This window comes from Notothenia rossii, assembly GCF_949606895.1.
Source record: "Notothenia rossii genome assembly, chromosome: 10".
Classification (NCBI taxonomy): domain Eukaryota; kingdom Metazoa; phylum Chordata; class Actinopteri; order Perciformes; family Nototheniidae; genus Notothenia; species Notothenia rossii.
In genome coordinates this window covers 35,228,628-35,245,446 of record NC_136908.1, presented here as the reverse complement: position 1 = coordinate 35,245,446, position 16,819 = coordinate 35,228,628, and the positions used below count along the sequence as shown (strand labels likewise).

The 16,819-nt window shown below is 40.4% G+C and overlaps 1 protein-coding gene across 10 annotated transcripts; it reads right to left on the bottom strand.

The window, feature by feature from the left end:
• Positions 1 to 89: 89 nt before the first annotated feature.
• LOC307023335 (uncharacterized protein) lies at positions 90 to 12,065 on the bottom strand. Of its 10 annotated transcripts, XM_079656534.1 has the most exons (19): positions 11,503 to 12,033; positions 10,654 to 10,684; positions 7,572 to 10,550; positions 6,641 to 6,921; positions 6,359 to 6,482; positions 6,004 to 6,081; positions 5,528 to 5,880; positions 5,337 to 5,432; positions 5,025 to 5,255; positions 4,309 to 4,481; positions 4,131 to 4,221; positions 3,703 to 4,047; positions 3,504 to 3,621; positions 3,223 to 3,326; positions 2,885 to 3,002; positions 2,682 to 2,779; positions 2,397 to 2,591; positions 2,058 to 2,234; positions 90 to 1,950 (listed from the first exon to the last, which is right to left on the bottom strand). In XM_079656534.1, exons 9-17 carry the CDS (start codon positions 5,055 to 5,057, stop codon positions 2,553 to 2,555), a joined length of 1,119 nt encoding a protein of 372 aa, XP_079512660.1. In that variant the 5' UTR covers positions 5,058 to 5,255; positions 5,337 to 5,432; positions 5,528 to 5,880; positions 6,004 to 6,081; positions 6,359 to 6,482; positions 6,641 to 6,921; positions 7,572 to 10,550; positions 10,654 to 10,684; positions 11,503 to 12,033; the 3' UTR covers positions 90 to 1,950; positions 2,058 to 2,234; positions 2,397 to 2,552. The 10 variants fall into 10 exon arrangements, with proteins under 10 accessions (XP_079512660.1, XP_079512659.1, XP_079512658.1 ...); XM_079656533.1 differs by having other exon boundaries at positions 10,654 to 12,033; XM_079656532.1 differs by having other exon boundaries at positions 7,572 to 10,684.
• Between the last annotated feature and the right edge of the window lie 4,754 nt (positions 12,066 to 16,819).

Below are 16,819 nucleotides of genomic sequence, written 5' to 3'. Positions count from 1 at the left end.
CTTGTATGTTTTCTTATATGTAGCTGAATGCTGTTGTAATGGTACATTCAGAGGGTGTGACGAACATTGAGACTCCTGTGACAAGCTGGTTGATGGAAAATGAGTTTATTTTAATACAATTAGTTATGAGAAACATTAATAAGACAAGATATGAGCCAGTTGAGATGTTGCACATGGGTGTCAGAACTTGGACACATCTTACATTGCCTCTTATATGTAGACGAATGCTGTTGTAATGGTACATTCATAGTGCGAGAAACATGACAATAAATGTAGTATTTTGTTAACTTGTGTACCTGTTTTACTTTAAGAAAGCCAGGTGAATACCTGTCGGACTATGGGTATTGGATAACATCTGTCCAGTTGGAAGGAAGTGGGCTAAAATAGCATTTATTTAATCAGATAACAGATATGTGAACATCAACAAAGAAATGAGTGAGTTGACACGTAAACCATGGTTTGTGAACTTCAATTCATATAGAATTTTTATTTTGTGTGTTTTTTTGCGCATATGTATCCCAGTTCACAAAGGGTAAACAACACAGAAGTTCCAGGCCAATCGTTACAGAGTTTTCAACATAGAAGTGATTTAGCCAATCAGAATGCAGATCCTGCAGCACCAGAGGCAGGCTTTACCAGAGGCAGGCTTCACTGTCACATTGCACTCGCAATGTGACAGTGAAGGGAGAGATCTGCTTCTGAAGATAATAACTCAGATGAAACCGTAATAACTCAATATAATGTTTTCAACCCTAAACGGCAACACTTTGTAGTTGTAGGTAGGTGTGTGTGTGAGTGTGAGAGAGGGCCTGCTCACGGAAAGCTGGTTGCTGACACAGAAGGACTCCCGAATAGGTGAATTGTGGTACAGAAATAAAAAATAGAGAAAGTGCATCTCTGTCAGCAAAGCTTCTGTCAGTCAGAGGGTTAGGTAAAGGTTGAGATAGTTATCATGTGAGGAGAATTAACTAAAATACAATACATAGCAATGTTTGAACCAACCTTAGTCATGGGTTTGTTTTAAATACAAACGTTTACATATTCCTCACAAGCCACATTTTTAAGGATTGTTCAAGGCAATTCATTCCAGAATGTTCACTTAGTTCAAAGAAGCAACATGCATAGTAAGATAACAACTTTTTTCACATTATTTGAAGTGAGAAGTTGTGTGTGAGAGTGCACACAATGTTATTGTTTGACGATAACTGGCCTCTGGTCTTAATACTGGTAGGAGAGGTTAAGTACATTTCAGTCAATTACATGGTGTGTGACATTAACAAGAATTCTGACTGAGCAGAGGTATGTGTGTCTGTGTGAGGGAGGGTGTGTCTGAGTGTGTGGGTCAATTATTGTAAATGTTTAGATGTTAATGTTCTATGTGTGAGAGAGACTGGCACATAGAGGAAGAGACTGAGGGAGCACACAGAAAGGAGAGAGAGAGGTGGGGGGACATACACCGAGCATGTGTGCCTATCTGTATGATATGGCTCTTTGCAGTAACGCAGGGAAATGATTGGCTCTCAACTTCTAACTGGTTGGCCACCCCTGCTGTACACCCTAGTGTCCTTCAGGGTAGGGTGGGGGAGAGAGGCGCTGTACCCCAGCATCCTTTCCTCAAGGAGGGGGTAGGGTGGGGGAGAGAGACGCTGTGCCCCAGCGTCCTTTCCTCAAGGAGGGGGTAGGGTGGGGGAGAGAGGCGCTGTGCCCCAGCGTCCTTTCCTCAAGGTGGGGGTAGGGTGTGTGTGATGTCCTCATCAGGGTCTTCCTCACTGTCATCACTGATGTCACTGTCTTGGTCATGGTTCTCCACAGAATCATCAGGCCATTGAGGGGCATTTGGTCCGATTGCCAGGCTGTAGGCCGAAGAAAGATGCAGGATGTGTGTGTCCACGTCAGCAAGTCTTTTCTTTAGAAGACTAGCTAATCCATCTCTCCCTTCTTGAGTCATGTCTAGGGCAGAACATAGAGAATAGAATAGTGAAAAGCAATCTCATTTTTGTTACTAGTACACACTGTGGATGTTAAGTAGTATTTGGTTATGGCATCATGGAATTTACCACTATGTCCTCCACATGACACATGTTGCATCTGCATCCTGATCTTGTCAGCCTGACTTCTCAGATAAAGGCAGTGCTGCCTCATCTCCCTCACAATTATGGCCCTCTCCTCCACAAGTCTCCTTTTGCCCATGTAGGCATCAAAGACCTTTTTTTGGGCCAAAATGGACACTGATTCTGAAGAGAGAGGAACAGCAAGCATACCATTACCGACCAAGACATGCACCAGTAGGATAAGTGACCGGTCATAGTCCATTGACTGGGAAGCTGGTGTTATAGGTCTTGCTTAGTGCCAGAAAATAAACATATTATATAAACACAAACAAGAGAAGCTCTTACCATCACTTTGCACTTCCCATGGCCATATTAGACTGTCTGTTGTTTGCTGTTCTGCAGACAGTCTTCTCTCCACCTCTTCTTCCTGGATTTCTCCTTCAGGAGGCTGTCCGGTGTTGTACTGGCGTATTGCAGCTAAGACTTTGGTCTTTTCCTTCCTTAACCTTTTGCGACGCAACTGCCAAATCTTATTGCTGTCTATATGACGTAATTGTAAAAAAGATTACAGAAACAATGTTCAATGGAATTTTTTAATTACATGACTGCAACTGAATAATAATAACTTACCAGTCTGTCTATAGAGAGGCAAGCTTTCTTTTGGCACAGCCCTAGAAATAGCTGCTCAATGGACATCTGGAGAGACTGATTGTCGCCTGATGTGTTGTCTTGGGTAAATAACAAGAAACACAGTTTGAGGACAAAGAAAACATAGGTGTTAATACTATACGTTAAATAACAATGTTATATTATCAAGTTAGGAAACAGCATACCGTTTGTTGCCCAGTCTCTAACATAATTAACCCATTGTTGGACTTTGTCCTCAGGGCATCCAAGCTCTTCGCAGGTGTCCTTCATTTTTTGAGTCACACCCTCCAACATTGCGATTGTCTGTTGTAAAAAAGATGTTGCCGATACAGATGTATTTTCAAGATTTTCACCCAAATTTCCATAACTTTTCATGTCTTGAAAACAGTAATTAATAATTCAAACTTTTCCAGACCTGCACAAGCCCTCAGTATCCAACACTTTACCAGCTTGGACAATTATTTGTTTGTGACAGGTTTGCACATTAGTCTTACAAATCTAATCTTGTCATGCCTATACTTACATGGCCAATTACCTTGACATATCTCTTGGCCAACACGACATGAAGGTTTTCCTGCTTCCGTCTGTTCCATCCCATTGCATGGACAGTCAACATTTCATTGCGAGCTGTTTTTAAAAGTAAAATTGACAAGCAGATAATATAACTTGGGTATTTCGAAATCAACTCATAAAAACTCTAGTACTGTTGAAACAGACTACATCAAAGACAAAGATAAAGTAAAGTAAGAGATGGATAATAACTTCAAGACAGAATTATGTTGGTCTAATGACAAGAGGACATACCTGATTTTGTCATGTACTTAGTTGTGATGGCACAACGTGACAGAAAGCTGTTCACCATCTCCACTTCTTCCCCGGCCGTCGAACCAGCACCCTCCAAATTTCTCCCACTCCACACAATCTAACAAATACACATATATTATATGTCATAGAGTAATTAAAAAAAAATCTTACAATCACAATAATATAAGAGTGGGCCTACCTCACACTTTGTGGAATGGGCCTCGGCATGCATGACCGAGAGAAACGGTTGCATGCTCAGCAAAGGTCGCAGTTCTGGCATTGTCTTTGCCACTTTCTCGAGGTAGGGCCAGTATTTACAAGCAATATCTGTGCAATAAAAATGCACGTTTGTAGCTTGAAACTGCGTTTGAAGGAACAAGAGGTAGGCAAATATTTCTCCTCTGAACATGTTGAGAGCTTTCAGTAGCACTCCATATCTACATACAGACACCTCTAAACCCTCTTCATGAAGCCTGCTGGCTCTTCTTGCTGTCTCTCGAGCAGCTGACCACTGGCTGGTACCACATGTACCTTTTCCTGGAGTCTACAATTAAAGTCATTTTAATGTTACACTCTCAAAACAAGTAAAGGCTAGAAAAATGATAGGGAAAAAAATGTTGTGCTTACACATTTTACATTTGTTCTGACTTTGTCAACAAAGTCTGTGACAGCCGATTCTTCCATGATGAACGGCCCTTTAAAAAGTGGTTCATCGATCCTAAATTCAAAAATAAATATTCAATTCATTATTATCATCATTGATAGGCTACTTCTTAAATTCAATTGACATACAAAAAAGATGTACCTCTGTGACTGTCGGAAACGGTACTGTTTCCTATTCCCATCCACAGCCAACATTTTGGGAGTAGAAGCTGGGCATGAGAAGGGTTCCTCACACGTCATTTTCTGGCACTCGTACTGGCAGGCCATATACTTCAGAAAGCTTCTTTGGAAGACATCTCCATGGATTTTTCCTGTCTGGAAGTTTGAGAAGCAAAATTGTTACCTTACACATGTCAGAATAATACGAGGAAACAGGAAGACTTTCACAGTGGTTGGAGGCAATAGGGGGGCTATTAGGAGTATCCCTAACACACGATATCCTGAAAAGTGAAGGTCAGGTTAGGATTGGCAGATGCTGGAAGAGAAGGAGCATTATTTCAGCTTTTGTCATATGCACCATGACTCTACTTTCTCTACAGTACAATACGAAACATAATCCTATTTTTTCCCACAGAAGAGCACAATGTTTTTCATCATACAAATTGTGTTCTTCAGTACAGAACAAAAGTTGGATTATGATATGTTTGATCTTATACAGTATGTCCTACATCTACTAGTGCTAGGTTTTTAGCTCTAATGTAACACTAGTTAAACTACTTTCAGTAACATTGTAAGCTTTTCAATTTAGTTATTTTGACATAAACATATTTCCAATCAACATGTTTCATCTACACAAAATAAAATGCATCCTTTCACAATGCCCTCTACTTATGCAATACTCAGTGAAAGTCATCTTACCCTTCCATAATGCTGTGTCCTCCGTTCCAGCATCTGTAAAAAGGCCTGTCTGGACAAACCTGGTGCCAGTCTTCAGGTCCTCAAAAGATTTGAAGACATCCGTGGAATATAACGTGTCTCCGTTCACAGAAGCTGGCCAGTAACCGCTTCTAATGAGGTCTCCCCAATCAGGTGTCCATTCGTAATGGCATGTGTTGCACACCCTCTTGGGGAGATGCAAATCATAACGCCCTAATAACAAATACAGTTTAGTAAAAACAATCGCATTCATTACCTGTATTAGGGTGACAAAAAGAACACTTAAAATCATACCATTAATGCAGACGAAAATGACAGGCCTGCCTATAGACTCTGTAACACCTTCAGGGTTACACGAGTGTGAAGGCCTACCAGTGGGCAGAAGACGATCTGTGAAGAGAGGTTAAAAATATGTCTTAAACTACCAGCACATTAGGAAAGTTATAAAATAACCACTTGGGGCTAAATTGTGTTAAGTGAAATACCTTGGTGTCTCAAAGTGAACATGTCATTTGTCTTGACTAGTGACATTGTTGGGGGAATACATTTGAAATATCCTTCATTGAAGGACTCCCTGATATGAAGGGTGTGTATGCTGTGTTTAGAAATGTCACAGTCATGACACAACCATTCAAGGGGCATGCATTCTCTGCAGCGAAGGACCGCAGGAGCGGAGCAATGTGAGCATCTCCTTTCCGGTACCATAGTTGAAAGCTGTCCAAGTGATGGGACCTTGCCTTTTGCCACTCCAATTGGGCAGCACTTTGGCGCAGGCACCATGAGGAAGAGGTTGATGGTTGATCAACAAAAAGCTCCTGGAATTGCTGAATCTCATCTTCTGGAAACAAACAAAAAAGAAAATGTTCAGCATCACAAAAGCGTACTCATATTGCATCACGTATTCGTTTGATGTTATGTTGACACATTTCCTAACTTTCAATGATAGTAAATGTCATCCTACCAAAAAGCTGAGGGGGTACTGCAGAGGTTGCTCCAGCTGGTTCCACAGTCACTGGACTGTCAATGGCAACAGTTCTGGCTGAAAAATAATAATAATAATAATAGATATATTGGTAACAGATAATAATTACAGAGAACAGGAGGCAATCGCAGGCAAATGTTATGCATTAAAAGAGTTCCAACAGTTCTAATCAACTCTAACTATTTATTACAATGGCCTATTTTTATATGTACGACGGAATAACAGATATTTGTTCAATACCTCTCTAAGCTGAAACATGCTGTACCAATCATGTTGCGAACAATCAAAACAAAAAGGATATGTTAATCATGAATACCTGTATACATGCACAAACCTTTAGTACGTCGGCAGGTTGCCCCATTTCTGCTCCTCCTTTTTAGAGGACACCCCTGAGCATCTTTGCCAACCTAGCGGATTCTGCTCCTGTTAGATGCTGCTCTGGCCCTGTCTTCTTCCTCCTTAAATAAAGTAGTCATGCATTTTCACAACAAGCTGCTTTTCATTCCCAGTGTATTCCTATTCACTTACAAGCATTACAAAATTACAAGCACATAATCAATCAACCTAATCAGTACATCGTGCACAAAACCAATACAATTGAAATAAAAAAATGTACCTTCAGTTGTTTACAAAGTAAATCGGCAAGGAAAATGGCATCTTCTAGCTGTTCCTCGCCTTGTTTAGAAGCCATTTCAGGAACTAGAAATCAAAACACACACAGGTGTGTGTGTTTGCATGAGTATAAATACAAAAGAGAAAGTGGTAAAGAGACGTGGTGAAGATGGTAAAAATGGGGAGAAGACAGGAAGAAATGTAGGGAATATAGCTCTGAGGGAGAAGAGAAGAAATTGAAAAAGGCTCTTAAAAGTGCTGTTTGATCTTGCTTTGGTTTGGTATCTGTTGAAAGAAAAAAATACAGTGAACACTTTAGAATGCATGACAATTTATAATCTCACATATCATCAACAAGCTTTAACATTGGGTGTAATTTACGAGTTTAAAGCACTAATCAATCAGGGGCGGACTGGAACAAGGACAGCTCTGAACGTTTTGTCCTAAATAGGACCACAACAATCAGCGTGCAGTAACAGTCTGTCGATGGTTGTCATGACATTTCTTCACAATACTATTTTTACTATTCTTATTATACATCCATGGTCTGTAGTTCGTTTATAGCATAACGTTAGCATTTTGCTTCTGGCCATTAGATTTATGATTCGAAAATTATAAAAGTAGGGTAGATATGTGGAGATTATCCGGCTGAACAAAAGGTGCATTTATCAAGCAGGTTCGTTTTCCACAGATCTTATTTCGAGCTATTTTCCAAAATCCTATGGAGAAATCCCATTGACTCTGAGACGAGGGAACCAATAGTTGTAAAATGCTAACTCATTTCCGGGTTGTAGGACTCACCACTGCACTATATCTCCGGTCAAGTAAAGCTAATATGTGTTTAGCTAGCTCATGCTTTAAAAAGATATTTAACTACAACTGATTTACTTGCAATAAACATTAAAATATTGGAGGCATGCGGTGCAGCACATTACCTGCTTGACGAAGTCAGACAAAGAGGAGGTTGTAGCCGATGTCCGGTGCGTTCATGGTCATCGGATAGTAATCGGTAGCATGGTGTTCACTTACTACGCGACCGCACAATGTAACGTACAGTAATTCCACAACCACATAAATGGATTAACATCGATTTAGCTGGGGCAACAAAAATAAATAAATGAATGAATCTACTGGTTTCATCATTTGAACCAAAAGTGGTGCATTTTGCACTATTATGTATCTATCTTTATTTATTTTCTTATTATGTCCTATTTATATTATGTTGCACTGTTGGAGGAGCTCGGGATCTAAGATTTGAAATGCCAAAATTACACTTTAGCTAGTATCTGATAACAAAAACCCTTGACCCTTCAACCTTAGTGGTGTTTATTTTTCTAGGAGTTCAGTTGCTAAACGATCACACAACGTCACGTCCGGTATTTCCACAACAACACCAATGGATTAACATTTTAGCCTTTGTTTCTGCTAAAAGAGGTGTCGACCAGCTAGGGCCACAAGAAAATCGGTTAAATCGAGTGTGACGATTAAAAAATAAATTAAAAACATCTAATTTTGACAATAAAAACCGACCAATAGGCGCGGTAGACCATTTGCTTGGCACTTCCGGGTATTTCTCCATGTTAACAATACCGTGTAACTGTCACGCTTGAAGGGGATTAACATCGATGTAATACATGAATGTAGCCTTTGTTTCTGCTGAAAGAGGTGTCGACCAGCTAGGGCCACAAGAACATCGGCAAAATCGAGTGTGAGGATTACAAAATAAATTAAAAACATCTAATTTTGACAATAAAAACCGACCAATAGAGAGCCGCAGTGACGCGTCCTTAAACCCGGAAGTAAACTTTTTCCGGTTCCTTCGTCTAAAACGCAATGCAATTTCTCCATAGGATTTTGGAAAATAGCTCGAAATAAGGTCTGTGGTTGACACATATTTAAGAGATGGATCACGTTTTGTTCAGCCGGATAATATCCACATGTCAACCCTACTTTTATAATTTTTGAATTATAAATCTAGCCGGCAGAAGCAAAATGCTAACGTTATGCTATAAACGAACTATAAGCCAGTACAGCAGCAGGGTCGCACGACTTCAACGTCACGCCAACTTAAGATCGTTTCAACTGACTTGCACTGAAACTGCACTTTGAAAACTTTAAATATATTAACATTTTAAACTGTATACCCCGGTTATCTAGGCCCGTTTTGTTTAATGTATACCACGTTTATCTAGGCCCTTTTTGTTTTATGTATACATGTCACACTGTGGGAAACAATATTTCTGGATGTATAACACATGTAGAATTTTTGACAATAAAGCTGAATTTGACTTTTGCGTGCTTGCATATTTTAACAAAGCTTTTCATTTTAGCCACACTGAATTTAACTAGAAGTCATGGCTGTGTCAATTACCAGTCTGATATCGTTTTACAAAGATGACAAGAAGAGTGTAGATAGAGGAGAGAACCACTACAAATCAGGACACGTTACAGTGCAGTGTGCTTACCGGTGTTGTCAGGGCTAGCATGAGGGACAAGGTTTATAGTGTCGGTGAGTAGTGATAGCAAGAGTACCGTTAACCTTTTAAGACCGAGTTAATTTATTCACATTAATTCCCATCAACAAATCAATTTTATGTGTCACATGAAATCTTTATTAGGCAAGGCAAGTTTATTTATATAGCACTTTTCAACACAAGGCAATTCAAAGTGCTTTACAAAAAAGACATTAAGAAAGTGGCATTTAAAATCAGTCATTAAAAAGAAAAGCTAATAAAATAAACATTAAAAGAAAAAATACATGGATAAAAGTTACAGTGCAGTCTAAGATATTAATAGTTCAATTAAGAGCAGCGACAAAAAGAAAAGTTTTCAGCCTGGATTTAAAAGTAGTAAGTTGCAGCGGACCTGCAGGTTTCTGGGAGTTTGTTCCAGATATTTGGAGCATAATAACTGTACGCTGCTTTACCATGTTTAGTTCTGACTCTGGGGACAGAAAGCTGACCAGTCCCTGAAGACCTGAGAGATCTGGATGGTTCATCATTTAGCAGGAGGTCAGAAATGCATTTTGGTCCTAAACCATTCAGTGCTTTATAAACAGCAGCAGTATTTTGAAACCTATTCTTTGACACACAGGAAGCCAGTGTAAAGACTTCAGAACTGGAGCGATGTGATCCACTTTCTTAGTGTTAGTGAGGACTCGAGCAGCGGTGTTCTGAATCAGCTGCAGCTTTCTAATATATTTTTTAGTGAGACCTGTGAAGACACCATTGCAGTAGTCCAGTCTACTGAAGATAAAAGCATGGACACGTTTTTCAAAATCCTGCTCTGACTTTAGTCTTTTAATCCTAGATATGTTCTTGAGGTGATAGTAGGCTGATTTAGTAACTGTTTTAATGTGACTGTTGAAACCAATAACTAATTTAACCCGCTGACAAGAGAGCCTACCTCCGAAGATCGTGACTGGCTGAGGGACAGACTCGGGGACAGGTTTTCAGGAATTTCTTGGCTTCTCTCCCCCGAGCCAGAAGAGGAACACTACAGCTTGGAAACACTTACTGTTCCTGAAATTATCAAATCTGTTGGGCATCAGGGACCTGAGGCAATTGTAGCAAGCATGGCATTGTCTGAAGAGCAACAGAGGGCAATTCAGGTGGCTACCACTGGTCAGCGAACCAACCCAAACTGGCATTTGTTCAGGAAAGGAAGGTTGACTATTGGTCAAAGCGTGTGACTGCTTCCTTTATTGCCAGGGTGCTAGGGCAACAACAGGCCTTTGATGGTGTTTTGTCTGTACAGTGGGGGACTATGAATGAATGTGAGGGCTTCAGGGCATTCACCACTGCAACTCAGATGCAGGTCCATGAGTCAGATTTGTGGCTCTCCCAATCAGGAATGTTGGGGGCATCTCCAGATGGTCTGGTAGGGTCTTCCGCTGTGCTTGAGGTAAAGTGTCCCTACGGAGCCAGGCAAATGACAATTAGTGAAGCATTGCAAATCAAGGGGTTCTTTGTCAGTAAGGAAGGAGAAACATTCAGCCTGCGTGAGGAACATCCTTACTGGCACCAAGTGCAGGGTCAGCTTCACCTCACTGCAAAAAAGAAGAAGAAATAATAAAATTGTGAATTGTTTTTAATTTACATTTATTCGCCTTTGCAATGTTGTGGTTGTTAGAGTGTTAGGTTTTCTGTCAGCTCGTCTGTTGGGAAGATATAAAATATAGTTTCATGGAAGTCACACCGTCACATACTGTAAGAGCATTAAGACATACAGTACATAGGCTAAAACAAAACATCTAAAGATATAACCTTGCACTTTGATAAGTCTCGTGAACATTTTCACTATTTTGACATTTTTATAGATGAAAATTGAACTAAAGAAATAAATGGTAGATTAATCCATATTGAAAATAGGTGTCAGCTGCTACAATAATTATAATAGTTATATTTCTTAATTAATTAAGATAAGATATTACTGTATTGATCCCAATTTGGGAAATGTTTGTGTTGCAGCAGCATAACAAGAAAAACAAAATATAAGTTATTATATATACAAAAGTATGTGAGGGATGGAATATTAAATTGAATATAAATGTAAAATGTACATGTGATTTTACGTCCAAGAGAAGCTATGGAGCAGAGAGTTCTCTGCCAGCCAGAGTTGATTTGTTATTAGTTCAATATGTCAAACTGATTTCCCTGACTACAATCTTTAGTTACATGGTGAAACGTTATGCTGCTTGTACTAATAAGACTTATCATATAAGCCACACAGGTTTTAATAGGATGTATTCATTATCTTTACTTGTGTTGCGGTCTTTCAGCAGCGCCATCTCTATAACGGTGATACAGTCACTACCCATTATTTACATTTCACCGTGACATGGACAAAAATGTAACGTCAGCTTACCTCATGGCACGAATCCAGACTCTCCTTTGGAAAACATTGGCCGGGAAACGATAGAACAAGCACGTTTCATGCGAAGACCTGTGGCTGCAACCCGGAGCAAAGCAACAAACCATTGCGTAGCTAACTTGTAGCGTTAGCTTTACAGTAGCTAACGTTAGCCAACGAAACGAACTGCCGAGTAAAATTGGAAAACACTGGTAATTAATTATTCTATAATTTGTAAAACTACGGTGTTAAAAACGACAATTTCAAAAATACAGATTCTAATGGTCAGATATATATATACAGATACCAAAGATATGCATGTACTTGCTTTCAAGCAGAACACAGGGGAAAACAAACTTAGCGGGAGTGTTTACGTGTTCGGCGTAATGACGTACAACGGCCTCGACAATTTCTCTAGTCCTATTCAGCCATTCGGTAACAACCATCGTTTTTCAGACACGTAAACTCTTCAAAAATCCCCAGTGGGGTCACTGCTGATGTATTTAATGTCGTAGAACAAAACGTCAATTACCTCTTAAATTTGTGTCAACCACATACCTTATTTCGAGCTATTTTCCAAAACCCTATGGAAAATATGCATTGCTTTTTGAGGAAGGAACCGGAAGTGCTAAAAATGCTAACTTACTTCCGGGTTTTACGACGCGTCACTGCGGCTCTCTATAGGCGCGGAAGAGCCTTTGCTTGGCACTTCCGGGTATTTCTCCACTGGTTAACATGGGTTAAGAATACCGTGTAACTTTCACGTTTTGAAGGGACAAAACCGTGACAAAATCGTCACATGTTCACGTCTTGCCGTGATACCGGGTTGCATACAACATATAAGAACATGACATTTGTAAACAACAAAAATAAATACATGATATGCAAAAGCGCAAGAGCAGCATACACAAGCATTACCACATGGCAGTACAATATAGCAGCTACGACATATTAAGTGCAAGAGAAGATACAAGAGATGCATAAAGTGCAAGAGGAGATACCCCTGTGTTAAAGTGCGAGAGGAGATACCCCTGTGTTAGAGTACGAGAGGAGATACCCCTGTGTTAAAGGGCAAGAGGAGATACCCCTGTGTTAGAGTGCAAGAGGAGATACCCCTGTGTTAAAGTGCAAGAGGAGATACCCCTGTGTTAAAGGGCAAGAGGAGATACCCCTGTGTTAAAGGGCAAGAGGAGATACCCCTGTGTTAAAGTGCATCTAGCGGTGATTGCACGTCCGTTTGTTTCTCAACCATTCTTTTAGTTGACCTTTAAAACTATTGAGAGTGGGACAATCCTGTATCTCAGTTGGGAGGCTATTCCAACATATTAACAACTATTGGATAGATTGCCATGAACCTTTGTGGTCGCCGGACGAATCCAATTTCCATTTGTTGAATCCCAGCTTTTTTTTCTGTTTTAAGTTAAATGTCTCTACAATTGCTGGCTGGGTTGTAATGCTTTTTTTTTTTTACAGATATCCATATATCCCTCAAAGTAAATCAAAACCTGAAAATGTTGGTAGTTTTCCTTACGCACCATCTGGCAACTTATGTAAACTTATGTAAAAATAACCTAAAAACTTGTGACATTCCCATCAGCCCCACATACATATACTTTGTTTAGTGCTAGTTAGCTAATGTTAGCATGCCAATACACCAAACTGAGATGGTAAATTCTACCCCCTGTAATTTGGCTGTAGACTTCTTATCTTGATTCAATCAGAGAAATTGCTAATAATCACTGTATTTTCAGGACTCCCTAGGATGATTGCATCCATGCAGCAGCTCACTGAGCAACACTCCGACAGTGGTATGTTTTGTTACTTGTTTACATCTGCTATGTCTTTAAATCAGCTTTGTGTTGTCATTTTTTAAACTTTGTTTATTTTATGAACACACTCAATTAAAGAGAGAAAATCAGAAGAGGAAGGAAGATGCTCAACTGCTGGACCAAGTTTGCAGGTACATGATAGGTTGTTGTTTAATCACATGAATTACAGCTATTATATATTGTTATTAGTATTGTTCTTGGTTATAAATCAAGTAGATGATTATTGATTTAACTTTTTGATTTAAAAGTACAATCATTACCTAAACATAATTGTTTAAATATCCAAATTAGAACTCATAACATTTAATTATATTTCCCCATATTTATATTTCTTTTTGCCATGGCATTGTTTCTTGTTAACCATTTTAGTCCACGTTAAGGCGTTAAGGCCATGTTGCTCCGGCTTCTCATTCTGTGCCTGATGTTCTGTCTGTGTGTGTACCTGTCTGTCTGTATGTCTGTGTATCTTCTCTATAGTTTCTTATTAGTACAAAAGATTATTGTGTATTTTTCTAAATAAGCAGTCTTCCACAACGCATCTGCCTTTGGAGGATGGTGGGATTTCCACCGATGCTGTCTGTCTGGTAAGTTTCATATTGTCTAATAAGTATACTATCAAGTTGATTTGGATGATTTTAATTGTTGTCTTAGAAACACATTAGTGCTATTTCAAATCATGTCCTGATAATATGACACGGTGTGTTACTTATTTTATGTTCTTAGGATATTAAACAGGCCATTCAAGATCGGTGCAACAAGGCCACAGCAGCGAAGTAGCCTACACTAACGACCTGATGCATGGTCTGTACAACAATCAGTGTGGCTGCTCACAGTGTGACTGGGCTTGGGGCATCAAGCAGGGGGGAGACACGACCATCCCTTCCTTCTGCTGAACTCAACAAGATTGTTTGTAAGTAATTAGTGTGGCCGCGAGCTGTTTTGTGCCATCAGCACATGGTGTTATTTTTGTATATTAAAATGAAGAGCGAACTGTGTGCTCTAGTCTTCCTGTCTGTCGGCTGAACTCTGCTGCACCGCGATGAGGGTCCCCTAGTTTCCACCGGGTCCGTCTGCGGCGCGTTAAGGCTGCGTTGCGGCTGCGCCGCCCGCAAGGATTGCGGCCGCTCTAGTCAATGGGTGCTATTCCACCAGACGCGCCGCGTTACGGCCAGGGGCGGACTGGCCATCGGGACGTTCGGGACGAATCCCGATGGGCCGGTCCTGAAGTGGGCCGGTCGGACGATGTGGGCCGGCCGGTAACCGGCAGGGCTTGACATTATAAATGGTCCGCTGGCCCGGAAGCACTATTTAGACACCCCGGGCCAGTACTTTCCACTTGCCCGCTCGTGCCACTAAAAATATTGCTTTAAAAGAATTGTCCTATGGTATTGGTATTTTGACTAGCAATTTAGTTAAATTGTTTCGTTTATCAACGCTACAACATAGACTTCCGTGAGTCGGTTGTCGTTGTTGGGTGAAAAGCGACAGCTGTTTGCTGCGGAGCGCAGCGCGAGCGAGCAGGCTCCCATGAGCGGGAGCGCGCTCCTTCACTACAGACTATCGCGCCACCTAACCATTCGCCAAAATGTTTTTAATACCAGCGGTAACCGGCCAAGCGCCGGGCAAAAAACAATCTTCAAATAAAAGAAAGTTACCGGAGGATTTAAAGGAGAGTGACAGGGAGCATGAGAAGAAGAGGGAGAGAAAGTTTCAGCCAGCTTGATCGATGGAGTTGGCTTCTTGTGGTGCAGTGACGCGTCCTAAAACCCTTCTATAATCTATCGATTAGATTTATGATTTGAACATTATAAAAGTAGGGTAGACATGTGGAGATTATCGGGCTGAACAAAACGTGCATTTATCAAAAAGGTTTGTTTTCCACAGACCTTATTTCCAGCTATTTTCCAAAACCCTTTTGAGAAATCCCATTGCTTTTTGTCGAGGGAACCAGCAGCTTACTTCCTGGTTTTTTTGAACAATGACCACAATATCATTATTTTAATAAACCAAATATGAACAATTGAGGAACATGAGGAAGAACTGATGATTCAAATGTTGTAGTACAAGTAGTAATGTAGTTTGTGCATACATTACTATTGCAACAAATGTGTTAATTTTCTTCATTATTAGTCGATTTTTTTTGGACGAATGCTCCGGGCCAGTGGTTACAATGGTGGGGCCAGTGATAATATAATGCCAGTGGCATTTTACCCTTAATGTCGACCTCTGCGGTAAGTCACTAGCACCGCGGTGGGCCGGCGGTACCGAAGTGGGCCGGTCGAGAGTCCCGGGCCGATTTGTAGTCCCAGTCCGCCCCTGGTTACGGCTCAGAAGCGTCCCACAAGCAGCTCGCCGCTGGGCTCCGCTCGAAATAGGATTGAACAGGGACGTGCACAGGCACAGGCTAATGTTGCCCGGGCAACGGCCCGTTTGGCCTTTTTGGCTGACCTGCCCCTCTGGAGAGAGCGAGAGTTTATTTTTCTGTTTGCTGTTGGAAACACACTTTGTCAGCACTGTCATCTGCCGGTGCGTTAAGACCACCTCAGTGTCGGATTTTCATTTTGGAAACTTGATTTTGAGTTGTCTCATGGCAGTTAGGGTATAAGGGACAAACCAGGGGACTTTACTTCCTCTTGATACCGTCGGTTATTTACAAAAGAACACATAAATATAGCCTACTTGTTGTTATTGTGCTTCTCTCTTTCTGTGTCCTTTCATCTGTAAACTCCCTCAACGGGGCCGCTCGCTCTCTTTTCTTGATCGCCCTCTCACGGGTGAACACTTCACTGCCCCGCTTCATTGTAGGATTTCTGCCATGTCTCTACCACTTCAGTTTGACCATCTCTGTTACTAAGTTATGGAATACTAAATAAATAAGTAATTGTACCTTACTCATAAAGAATGATAAGAATAAGAATAATGCGTATTGAACTGGTTTCATTAATAAGTGAGTTTATTTAAGGTAATTAGTTAGAAGCCCTATTTTATCAGTATGTCTGGACTGCACAGCAGTTACAATGGTCTGGTCAAACTACATTAGAACAGAATTGTCCGCATGCTGTCTTTAATAGTTACTAACATTCGACATTTTAATGAGATATGGACCGCAAAACAAAAAATGTCCCTGGTTTTCATTTTTAAAATCAAGTCACCGAATGAATGCAAGTAGTCGCCTTAGCTTATTTTGTTAAGAGATGTGAATTACTGTTCAATTTAGTTGATGTAATAATCGTTTGGTTTCTTTTACATTAAAAACAAATTACAATTTTCAAAAGGTCTTATGTTTTTTATCGGGGGGAGGCCCTTTTTCCAGTTTAGAGCAATAGCCCCTCCAAATGTCTGTGCACGTCCCTGGGATTGAAGTCTATTTTTCGACTCGACGCAGCCGTAAGGTAATGTCGGGCAGGCAGGAAGTGGAACGTTCAGAGCTTATATAGCATATATAGGCCTATATATATATATATATATATATATATATATATATACACACACAAACTCATTTT